The 13,042-nt window shown below is 29.8% G+C and overlaps 1 protein-coding gene across 1 annotated transcript; it reads right to left on the bottom strand.

Moving 5' to 3' along the window:
* Positions 1 to 4,497: 4,497 nt before the first annotated feature.
* On the bottom strand, positions 4,498 to 8,017 carry LOC100265667 (MDIS1-interacting receptor like kinase 2). Its single transcript, XM_002274398.4, has 2 exons — positions 5,523 to 8,017; positions 4,498 to 5,106 (listed from the first exon to the last, which is right to left on the bottom strand). The coding sequence occupies exons 1-2, from the start codon at positions 8,008 to 8,010 to the stop codon at positions 4,688 to 4,690; spliced, it is 2,907 nt and encodes a 968-aa protein (XP_002274434.3). The 5' UTR covers positions 8,011 to 8,017; the 3' UTR covers positions 4,498 to 4,687.
* Between the last annotated feature and the right edge of the window lie 5,025 nt (positions 8,018 to 13,042).

The raw sequence follows: 13,042 nt of genomic DNA, 5'->3' as shown, positions 1-13,042 counted from the left end.
CCTGCCGTCGCCGGTGACGTACTAGGTGAAGAAACGTGACGATGGTAGGCTCATGGCGGTGTCCTTTTCGATGCCAATCCTACTTGCCGACGCTAGTTCGCTTGATGTTCTGCTTATTGATACCCAGCATGGCAACAAGATCGTCATTTTCTACCCGAGGAACCCCTATGCTAGCCTCACTCTGTCGTACTCTCATGGCAATGGACTATGGAAAATGGCGAGATAACCATATGAACCCTTACAAATTAAAGGATGTTGGCACTGCAACTTGGAGATAAAAGTCTTGGTCTACACAAGAGATCTAATACCAGTGCTGCAGTCTACTAAATGGTGCTATAGAATAAAACTATGGTGACCCAAATGCCCAGCCTGCTGGAAGCCCAGCTGCCCAAAAAGTTGGTTGGACCCATGTCCAACCTTGGGCCCATATCCAAATGTCCCCCACCTTGCATGGCCACCCTTGGCCCACATCCCCAACAACCCCTACCCTTTTATTCTTATATTTATTTATTTATTCAAATTATTCATCTTTGATATTAAGGTGTAATTTTCCATTTTTTTAACTTCCAAATTTAACTTTCAAAATCCTCATTTCCAAAGTTTAATTTCTCAATTTCCTTTTTTTTTTTAAAAAAAAATATGATTTCCAAGGTTTCCATTTTCGAGTAATTTTCAAATTTTCAATTTCCAGAGTTAGTTTTCAAAATTCAAAATTTTAATTTAATCTCCAAATCTCCAATTTTTAGGCTTAATTTCCAAAACTTCATTATTTTATTTTATTTTTTTTAAAAAAAGAATTAATTAATTTTGAAATAATCTCCAAAACTCTAATTTCTGAAATTCCAATTTCTTTCAAATTTAATTTCCAAAATTCTAATTCCTTTCAAATACAATTTTCAATTCCAATTTTCACATTCATTGATTTAATTATTATTTTTTTCGTTATTATTATTATTATTATTATTATTATTATTATTATTCCATTTATTTATTTATTTATTTTAAAAATTCCAATCTTTAAACAATTTTTCAAAATTCCGTCTTCCAAATTTAATTTTCAAATCTCAAAAATTCCAATTTTCACATTCATTTATTTAATTATTATTTTCGTTATTATTATTATTATTATTTCATATATTTATTTATTTATTTTAAAATTTCCAATCTTTAAACAATTTTTCAAAATTATGTCTTCCAAATTTAATTTTCAAATCTCAAAAATTCCAATTTTCACATTCATTTTTTTAAACATTATTTTTGTTATTATTATTATTATTCCATATTTATTTATTTATTTATTTTAAAAATCTCAATCATTAAAGTTCAATTCTTCAAAAATCTGACTTCCAAATTTAATTTTCAATATAAAAAATTCCACTATTCACATTCATTCGTTTAAATATTATTTTTGTTATTATTATTATTATTCCATATTTATTTATTTATTTCTTTTAAAAATTCCAATCATTAAAGTTCAATTTTTCAAAGATCTGACTTCCAATATAAAAAATTCCACTATTCACATTCATTCGTTTAAATATTATTTTCGTTATTATTATCATTATTTCATTTATTTATTTATTTATTTCCTTTAAAAATTCCAATCATTAAAGTTCAATTTTTCAAAATTCCGTTTTTCAAATTTAATTTTCAATTTCAAAATTTTTACTATTCACGTTCATTCGTTTAAGTATTATTTTCATTATTATTATTATTTTTATTCCATTTATTTATTTCTTTTAAAAAAAATTCATCTTTAAGCGATTCTTCAAAATCTGACTTCCAAATCTAATTCCCAATCTAAAAAATTCCACTATTCACATTCATTTGTTTAATGATTATTTTCGTTATTATTATTATTTCATTCATTTACTTATTCACTTATTCATATATTTAAAATCTCATCTCTAAATAATCCTTTGAATTTCCAATCTCTAAATTGAATTTCCAATTTCTAAAATTCTAACTTTCGCAATTATTTATCCAATCGTTATTATTTTCGTTATTCTATTCATTTATTTATTCATTTGTTCGTTTATTTAAAATTTCATCTCTAAATAATTCTTTAAATTTCCAATCTCTAAGTTCAATTTTTAATTTCCAAAATTCTAACTTTCGCAATTATTTATTCAATCATTTTTATTTCGTCATTATTATTATTCCATTCATTTATTTATTCACTTATTCATTTATTTAAAATTTCATCTTTAAATAATTCTTCAAAATTCCGATTTCAAATTTTAGTTCTCTGAAATTCCAATTTTCCTATCTCCAAACTTAATTTTCAGTTTCCAATATTCCAATTCTCGCATTTATTCAGCTACTTATTTATTATTGTCATTATTATTATTATTATCATTTTATTCATTTATTTATAAAAATTCCGCCTTCAAATGATTTACAAGATTTCCAATTTTTATAATTTAATTTTCAATTCTGATTTCTTTCAAAATTTAATTTCCAAAGTCCCAATTTTTGTAATTTAATTTTTTTTAAATCCCAAACTCTCAAATAATTTTCAAAATTCCAATTTCTTTCAAATTTAATTTCTAAAATTCTCATTCTTACATTTAATTCCTAAAAATCCAATTTTCAAATAATCTCTAAGACTCCAATTTTCAAATAAATTTCAAAAATCCAATTTTTCTCTCGAACAGTTTTAATTTTTGTTTGGTGATGCATGTGATATGTTTTGTGCTCTTTATTGTACACTTACCCCATTTTTATGATAGCGCATTGCTGATTCGTGGCCCAAGTACGCATCCACTCCCATTCTAGTCATTCTCTATGCATGTTTTGATTCCCATATGTGCATGATTGATTTGAGTATCCATTGATTTTCCTATTGATTGCCACATCAGCTTCATTTTATTAGTAGAGACTCGACTTTAGGGACTTAGAGGGGTGCTACGGTCTTTACCATACCTTCCCGATAAGTAACCTGACCCCCGAGCTCGATTCGGTTTTTCACAGACTACCTTTTCCAAAATAAGGAGTCACACTTAGGGTTTTCTTTCATATTTTGTTTACCCTTTGAAAAATAAAACAAAAATAAGCGGCTATTCCAAGTCATTTATATATATATATAAAATCATTTTCAAGTAAAAATTGAACTCGTCATCGAGTGGAAAACGCATGAGCAGAATTACGGGGTCTACAATTATGCTTAGTTTACTTTCTTTTAAAAATGATAGTTTTGTTGTCCCATTAATCTCGATATTCCATGTTTCTATAATCTATTGTTGTTGGCTTACTAATTTAAATTGAAGGTTAATAAATATATTTTTAATTTGTTTAGAGTTAGTTTCCATTAATTCTTTTGTCAATTTATGCTTTCAAAACTCCATATTCTAGTTTTTGTTCTTATATATATATATATATTTTCTTTTTAGGTTTAGGTTCCTTTGATTATGTTATCTCATATGTTTATAGTTTATTGTCTTTTGATATAATTTAGAGATTGTTATATATATTCTTAAGTTATTTAGGTTTAGTTTCCATTAATTTGTTTTGTTAATTTATACTTTCAAAATTCCATGTTTTAATATGAATTTAGTGTAAGCTTGTGTTCTAGGTTCTTTATGTTTGGGTCCCTTTGAATATGCTATTTTATGTGTTTACAATTATTCATTGTTGGTTTATTGATTAAAAACTAGTCTATGTAGGAGTTGTATATATGACTTGTGTGATAATTGATGTTTCCGTATATTCTAGTTATTTTTGTTATGCTATTTAAATACCAAGCATGCTAGGATTTTTTTCCTTTACTGTTTATTACTATAATTTTGATCTAAACCCCCATGTCATGTGGAAGCATTATGTTTTTCAGGTACACTTCTTTAACTTTGCATCTTAATTCCAGAAATGATATATTGCTTTATTTATGATCATTATGTATTACTTTGTATGTGATTGTTAACATGTTTAGCATTATCTTTTTTGTTGTTTGTGTGACTCACCTTGTTTGATTAAGATATTAGAGTAAAATACAAGTTGTGTGTTTTATTTTTGGAACTAACTTTGATGTTTTCATGAAAATGCTTTGGGATGCAACTCAGGTATGCTAATCCCCTTTTCTTATATGAATGTTTCTTTTGGTACGATTGTTTAGTTATGAATAGCATGTTGTTTGCCCTTAGACTTGATCATCTTTACTTTCTTTGATATTCTTGATTTATTTATTAATCACATGTTTCCCTCATCTTAGTTAGACTTATTTTTAGGGCTTAGAAGAGTGCTACATTTAAAAATACTTTCCCAATAGTTAACCTGATTCCCAAACCTAGACTCAAATTTTTTAAAGACAAGCTTTTTTAAAAGTTTAAGGGATCATTTTTCTTAAGGTTTTGGTTTCTTATTTTATTTTCCCTTTAAAAAAATATAAAAATAAATGACTGACTCCAGTTTTTTATAAAATACAGTTTTAAACCTATAAAAATGAGTTTCGTTATCGAGTGAGGACATACGTGGAAAATGCGGGTCACATATTCCCCTTCATATGATATTAGAATTCTTTCACTTAGCTATTTTAGTGAAAGAATTACAGAGAACATCTTCCTCTTTGCTATTATATTTCAGGATATAAAGGGTGTTCTGTTTATAGAATACAGAGGAGAGTTATTTATTCAAACATACAGAGAAGAGTTACTTTCTAAATCTAGTAAATAGTTAGCATAACTAGAATCTGTTAGGAGGTTGGGAGGTTGAGAAGTTCAGCTGGAAGTTGAGATGCTGAGATTGATCTGCTGGGTTGAGATGCTGAGCTAGAAACCTGTTGCTGCTGCTGCTGCTGAGGCTTCTGCTTACTGGATAGTGCTTGAGAAACTTGTCGCATGGTTGGCCGAGATTTGGGATTAGCATGCAAGCATGTAAATGCTAGCTTCATAGCAAAGACAACTTCTTCAACGACTTGATCCGTGGGAGGTGACAGGCGAGGGTCTAACACATCTTTCAACAGTGAAAAATAAGACGTTGAAGAAGATGGTGATGAGGATGATAGGTATGAGATGAGATCACCAGGATGTCTTCCCATAAGCACTTCCAATGTTACCACTCCAAAACTAAAAACATCGGTTTTATCATTCACTTCCAATGTGTAAGCAAGCTCTGCAAAAAAGATGTGATCATGATGTAATATTAATTTCTTAATAATGATTAATTTGCATGTAGTCATACGTTACTTCTCATGCTTACTTAAACTACTACTCTTTACTTTAGAACTTTAAGGAACCTAGAATTTAATAGCTAAGAATCAAATAAATTGCCCTAAAAAAAATTAACTAACAAAAATGGAAACCAAAAGGATATTAAATTGCCATGTCTTGACCTCAAAGTTGCAGGTCACGGGAAGAAGGGACTGTAGATAGTTTCATCAAATTCTAAGCAGATTTGCCAGTCTATAATGTTTTAATGAAAAACTAAATCTATAATATGGTGCCAACTCAAATGTATGCAATAGTAATCAGCTTTGGATCATCTTGCTGGTGCAACTATGAAAGAAGAAAGGTGCAAAGAAAACTCACCTGGAGCAGTGTACCCAAAGGTGCCTGCAAATGAGGTCCAATTGGAGGAGTCAGGCTTTAAGAGCCTTGCTGTGCCAAAGTCCGATACGTGACCTTCGTATTCAGAATCCAGTAAAACATTGCTACTGGATATATCCCTATGAATTATAGGGGGTGAGCAATCATGATGCATGTAAGATAATGCCTCCGCGACACCTTTCACAATATTCAGCCTCATGCTCCAGTCCAATTCCAGTGCTTCTTCCTCATTGCTTAGAATGTGTCTTAGGCTTCCCTTTTCCATAAACTCATAAATTAAAAATGTGTGTTCTGCATGTGAACAAAACCCATAGAGTTTCACAATGTTGCGATGTCTCATTTCTGTTAAAGCACGAATCTCAGCAGTAAAAGCTTTCAAGTCAGCCATCCCCCCATCTTGTTGTGGATGAAGCTTTTTCACAGCAACAACTCTACCAGTTGGTAGCTCGGCCTTATAAACCGTTCCATATCCTCCCCCACCAATGCAATATTTCGAATTGAACTCCTTAGTTACCTTGATGATGTCTTCATACAACATCTCTCCATCATGGCCCCATAATGCAAATAGATCTTCACAAGTCTCTCTTGACTTGTGTTTTCTGAACCTCACCCTTCGACAAAGAAGAAAATAAAGTCCCACGAAAACGAAGAGAAGAAATAGAATGCTCGAGATAAGGATTATGATCAAAATCACAATTTTATGGTCCTTCTCACTAGCTTTGTTCTCTATAGAGGAGATACAGGCCATCAGAACAGCAGCAGTTCCACACAAGCCACTATTGTTTCTAAGTGCCTCAAACGAAGCCTCTCGAAAGGCTTTGATGTTGGGAAGAGGACCCTCTAATTGGTTGTACGATATATCAACAGAACTAAGGCCCAGCATATCCTTGAAAGTGGATGGTATAGAACCAGAGAGTCCATTATGAGAGAGATTCAATATTTCTAGGTTCTGCAATTTGCCAAGCTGCTGTGGTATTTCTCCTGTAAGCATATTTTCACTAAGATCGAGACTTCCAAGAGAGATCATATTGCCGATCTCAGATGGAATGCTTTCTTCAAAATTATTCTTGCTCAAATTCAAGGACAGTAATTTCCAACACTCTCCTAGTTGTTTAGGAATTGAGCCACTTAAGTTGTTTGATGCCAAGTTAAGATGTTGAAAATCAGATAGCATTCCCATTTCCAAAGGAAGGTTGCCTGAAAGTTTGTTGTTACTCAGAGCCAAATCAAACAATAATGTCAAGCTACCCAATTTCTTTGGAATGTCCCCGTGTAGACCATTTGAAGATAGGTCAAGTACATGTAATCGAGCTGCATTCCCAAGCTCAGGAGGAATTGTACCAGAAATATTATTGTTGGAGATTTTCAAGAATGTCAAGTTTTTGCATAGTCCCCATTTATAAGAAAGCTCACCATACAAATTGTTGTTACTTAAATCAATATAATTTAAGTTTGGATATATACCAAGATCCTCTGATATATTTCCTGTAAGTTGGTTGCTTTCAAGCCTAACTCTGAAAAGTGTGGAGCAGTTTCTCAAGCTCTTTGGGATAGGGCCAGTGAAATTATTGTTATGAGCTGTAAAATTTTCAAGAGCTCCACCAAGGCATATTTGTTGCGGCAAATGGCCACTGAATTTATTCTCACCCAATTGCAAAGCTTTCAAATGAATAAGATTATTCATTTTTGAAGGAATGGGGCCAGAAAATTTGTTATTAAGGAAGCACAAAACGGTTAAATTGACCAAGTTTCCCAGGGAAGAAGGGATTGGACCCGTGAAACTATTATTCGACAAACTTAGACTGGTAAGAGATCTTAGCTGTCCAATTTCCCAAGGGACGGACCCGAAAAGTTTGTTACCAGAAAGGGATAGGGTGGCCAAGTTGATCAAGTTTCCTATGGAAGGAGGGATTGTACCATTGAGATTATTATCTGAAAGATCAACAATGATAAGGGATTTTAAGAGTCCAATTTCTGAAGGAATGGAACCAGAGAGTTGGTTATGGTGAAGGTACAAAGCAGTCAAGTTTCCCAAGTTTCCTATGGAAGCAGGAATTGATCCTACCAGATGATTGAAGGACAAATCAAGGTTGGTGAGTTTGGAAAGTTTACTAACATGGGTGGGAATGGTTCCATAGAATGAGTTGTTATAAAGATTGAAACTAAGGAGGTTGGAGATTGATGAGAAACTGAGATTTTGGAGTGTACCTCTCAAACCAAAACCGCTAAGGTTTAAGTGCGTGACGCTTCCGGGCTTCGGCTTCCAACAAGCAATCCCAACCCAATTGTTGCAAGGGCTGCTTCCAAACCAAGAAGACAGGAAGGTTTGGCTTTCGTTATCAAGGTTGGCTTTCCACCTTAGAAGAGCCACTGCTTCGTTTCTTTCTTGTGTCTCTCCTCCAACCAAAGGGGAACCCCAAACATGTGAATTATAGAGAAGAGCTAGAACAAGGATGAACAAGGAAGCCATGAGTTGGGTCATGATCATAGAATTGGAAGAATGGTTGAGGAGTTTAGCTTGATGTAGAGACATTTATACACGAAATGGAGGGGATTTTGGGGAAAAAAAAAAATACAATATTTTTAAAAATTTGACCGTTGAAAATCTATTCTCAAATATACTTGGGCCATGGAAATTTGGTCGCAATAACATGCTGTCTTCCGAGAAAATTCCTAATTAATTTTATTATATTTTATTTTATTAGTTATTTTTTATAATACAATCAAATATGAGAAAATTACTTATGCAGGAGATGAAGGGGATTTTGAGCAAAAAAAATATAATATTTTTTAATACATGGTGGTTCAAAAACCATTTTTGAATATGGGATACTTTTTTAACACATCATCAATAACATGTTGCGTCTTTTAAGAAACAACTATAGTTTAAATATTAAAATTTGAAATTATTTTTTAAAGAAATAATTTTAAATAAATTTACATTAAAATTGTTTATTAAAATTAAAATTTTAATAACATACATATATATTGAAATTGTTTCTTGAAAAAATAATTTTAATACTTAAAATTTAAAGTTTTTTTTTTTAATAAAAAAATAAAAAATAAAAACCTTCAAAATCCAATATTTCAATTGAATCTGACTCCTGTCAAGTAAATTTGTAAATATTTTTTTAACCATCACATTGATTTTTAAAAAAAAAAATACTATATCTATACCTATATATATATATATATATATATATATATATATATATATATATATATATATTTGCAAAATCCAGAAAATGGAGCAACCCCATGGGTTGGAAAGTCAACTCTTGACTTCAAATCCAGAAAATGGAGCAACTCCAACGGTAGGAAAGACATAACTCTTGACTTCACAACCACGTAATTGAACCACCATTTGCCATTCACTTATTCAAACTTGTGTTTAGGAAGAGAGTGCAACTTAAAGGACTTCGGAGTTTATTAGGTCGAAGTTCCTCGGAAGAGAACCAAAGTTACGACATTCTAGTTTATTAGGAAGTTCCTAGGAAGACAGCTAGCTAAAAAACTAAATTAAGGTTGTTTTACCAACCCCGATCGAATGAGTCAAACCTCAATTTACTTGGACCATGGAAATGTGGTAGCAATAACACGCTGTCTTCCGAGAAAGATAACACCGGGATTTTTGTCTTCCTCATGTATTAATGAAATCAATCTTAGGGTTGTATTTTTGTTTCATTTAATAGATAAAAATGACATGATTAATAGTGACGAGATTGGTTGTTGACATTTGAATAAGTTGGCTATTGACTATTGGAAAGAAAAAGAGGGATTTTTTTTTATAAATATTTTGTAATTCAACTACAACTACAATCAACTACTTATCAAGGTGATAAACAAATGATGAAAAGTAAAATAATAACAGAAATATTTTAAAAAATAAAAATAAAAATCATCAAGAAACGAAGGATTTGTTTAGTCATATTTTCTAAAATTTGGTTTTAATTTAAGGAACAAAATCTAGTTTTCTTTTTCATTTTTTCCCTAAAAATAATGACATTTTGCTAGTTGTTTTTAACAACTCCTCTCAAAAAAAATGTTTTAATTAATAAATAAATTTTACTTGTTTTTCAAAAAAAAAAAATTCTATTTTTATTTTGTAAAAAAATTATAATTCATAATAAATATCAACTGAATTCATTTCTTTTTTTTTTTTTTGTTATTAAAAAGAAAAAAGTTTTGATATTACATATAAACTAAAAATAAATAGGTTTTAGTAACATATAAATATTAATATTTTAATAAAATGATAAATGATCTATTTTATTATTAAATAATGATACTATTATAAACGGGGAAAATTGTGTTTTTAAGCTCAAGATACGGTTTTATCATAATGCTGAAAATATCCTTATGGAGTTAGAGGTGCAATGCTACCTTTACTAAAGAGTTGGAAACGAAAAAAAAAGGTTGTGTGAGTTGGTTGTATCATCTATGATGCATTCTACTTGTTTTATATATGTTTCTTTCTTTGGTTTTCTGTTTAGCAATTTGTTTTTCAAAGCATTTCTTTTTAAAAATGATAAAAATAATAAAGTAATCCAACTAATAATAACAAAATCAAGATTTGAAAAGTCTATTTTAATTTGTAACTTTAAATTGTTTCTAAAACATAATTTTAAATTAAAATATTAATTTTTAAAATTCTAAAAACCTATATTTATAATAAATATCAATTGTTTCTTATTATTTCATATAATAAGAACTTATATCATATGAAAAATTTTAAAATATATGAAAAATAATTATATTTTAAAAATGTTATTATTAGCATTAAATATTAATAAAAGTTTTGTTAATTACTTTCAACAACATTATTAAAAATAAATTGTTATATTAATAATAAAAAAATAAAATATGGAAATAAAAAATAAAAATAGATTTAAACTATAGAAAATGTAAGATTGAACCTTTTCAATTATTAAATATAAAATTTAAATTAAATTAGAAAAATAAAAACAAATTAAAAATATAGAACTAAAAGTCTATTATTATGCCAATATATCCCTTCCATTTTTAATTTCCTCTTTTCTTATATATTTTTATTTTTTAAAATAAAAAGATAATACTAATGAAAGTAGTTACATCGAAATTCAATAAAAGTTGTTATTTTAATCATTTTCAAATGCTAATTTTTCTCTTATGGTTTCTTAATAAAAATAATTTTTTATTTTATTTTATTTTTTTATATTTTCTTTTAGATACAATCTTGAAATAATTTTTTCTATTTAATTTTTTTAAGGTTATGCTTATTTAAATTATATAGGTTATGAACCGTCAATGCGATTGCCTTTTACAATACATACCGTGTAAATGTGAATAAAATAAATATAATATAAGTACAAGTGTATAAATATTTACTACAAGAAGAATGACTTATGGTAGCGGTCAACAACCCCACTAAAAACTAAAAATGGCATGACTAAAATATATGGTTGCATGCCAAATTGACTGCAACAGAGTGCCGCCATAGTGCTGCAACTACATCTTATAGTTGCAATTGTAAACATGACCATGAGACTTGAAACATATGATGGTGGGTGGAAGTTGCAACAAATGTATTCTTATAGTTGCATCTATAAAGGACCCCCACTAAAAGGTTAATATAGTTGCAATATTTATAAGGGATCCCACTAAAAGATGTAATTTTTATTTAATTAGTTGCAATTAAGATTTGGCTGCAACTATAGGTTCTCATTTTTATTTTTTTTTATTTTGGGAATTATCAAATGCAACCTTTTGTATTCATTGCATGCCGACTAAAAAATTGAAAGGAGGTAGACCACAACCACTACAACAATTTATGAGTGGTGGAGCCTTCTGAGGTGCTCTAACCTCCTAAAGTATCTCTAACCCAACTAAAAATCAACTACTCTTCACATGGTCCATTTTTAGTAGTGTGATATGACTAGATATCTAGTATACAATGCCTGAAGAGGTTTTGTGTAGCCAAATCATATGGAATCAATCGGATTAATAAAACTTATATATACAATTCAAATAATTGCAAGAAAAACAATAAAAATTATTAAAAAAAACCACAGGGATGAAAATCTTGAAACAAATTTTTCTATTTAATTTTTCCAAGGTTATACTTATTTAAATTATATAAGTTGTGTACAATCAATACAATTGCCTTTTACAATACATACTATGCAAATGGGAATAAAATAAATATGATATAAGTACAAGTGGGTAAATATATATTGTTTCCAATGGTTTGGTAAGAAATCAAAGCAACTTCTATGAAGGAAATGATTAAAGATATTCACAACAAGGGGTTTTATATACCCCTTGTACAATTAGTTCAAATGTCTTATGTAGTTATAGAAATGATAATAATTTCTATATGATATTCACAATGTTTGGAGTAGATTGGAAGAGGAAATGATCGAGACAAGTTGATTTAGTAGAAGATATGTTGAACACAATTAGTGAGGTAAACATTAAAATTGCTTAGTGTAGGCATTCAAATGTGAATCGATAGATGTGGATCTCGGACCTATGAATGGGGATATTCCCGAAACTCACAAAGAAAATGTGTCAATGTATGTGAACACATTTTCTAATCCTTAGGTTAGGGAAATAGGCAAAAGAATTGTTAAAAAACACTTAAATCCCTTTACAATGGATTGCCTTGTACATGCCTTATACAGTTAGTTCAATCCTTGTACAATTAGTGCAAGTGTTTGTACACCCCCTGTACAAGTAGTTCAATTACCTTGTATATATAGTTAGTGCAAGTACTTTGTATAGTTATGGAAATGATAATTTCTCTTATAGAATGTGTGTACACAAGTTTGTGCATAATGTTTTGAGTAGCTTGGTAGGAGGAACAAAGAGACAAGTTAATTTGGTAGAGGATATGGTGAACACAATTTATGGATAGGTATTAAAATTACTTAGTGCATGCGTTCCAATGTGAATTGAATGAAGGTGTGATGTGTTAATGTGTGTGAACACATTTCCCAATCCTTGGGTAAGGCAAACAAACAATGAAGTTGAGAAACACTCAAATTCCTTCACAATAGGTTGCCTTATATACCCCTTACACAATTAGTTCAATTACCTTGTATCGTTAGTGCAAGTGCCTTATACATTTATGGAAATGACAATTTCTCTTATAGGATGTGTGTGCACAAGTATGTTCACAATATTTGGAATAGTTTGATAGGAAGAACAAAAAGACATTGAGCTGGTAGAGGATACGTTGAACACATTTAGGGGGGTAGATAATAAAATTTTCTTAGTGCATGCATTCCAACATAAATCAAATAAGGGTGTGATGTGTCAATGCTTAGGAACACTTTTTGTTGTCCTTAGTTGAGGGAAATAAGTAAGGAAGTGGTTGAGAAACACTCAAATTCCTTTGCAATGGGTTGTTTGTACAAATCTTGTACAATTAGTTCAAATGTCTTATGCAAACTCACAAAAAATAATCCCTATATAAAAATATTTTTAGAATATGAAAAAATTGTTATAATTACACATAAATT

This window comes from Vitis vinifera, chromosome 11, assembly GCF_030704535.1.
Source record: "Vitis vinifera cultivar Pinot Noir 40024 chromosome 11, ASM3070453v1".
NCBI lineage: Eukaryota > Viridiplantae > Streptophyta > Magnoliopsida > Vitales > Vitaceae > Vitis > Vitis vinifera.
This window is presented reverse-complemented; position numbering and strand designations above follow the sequence as displayed.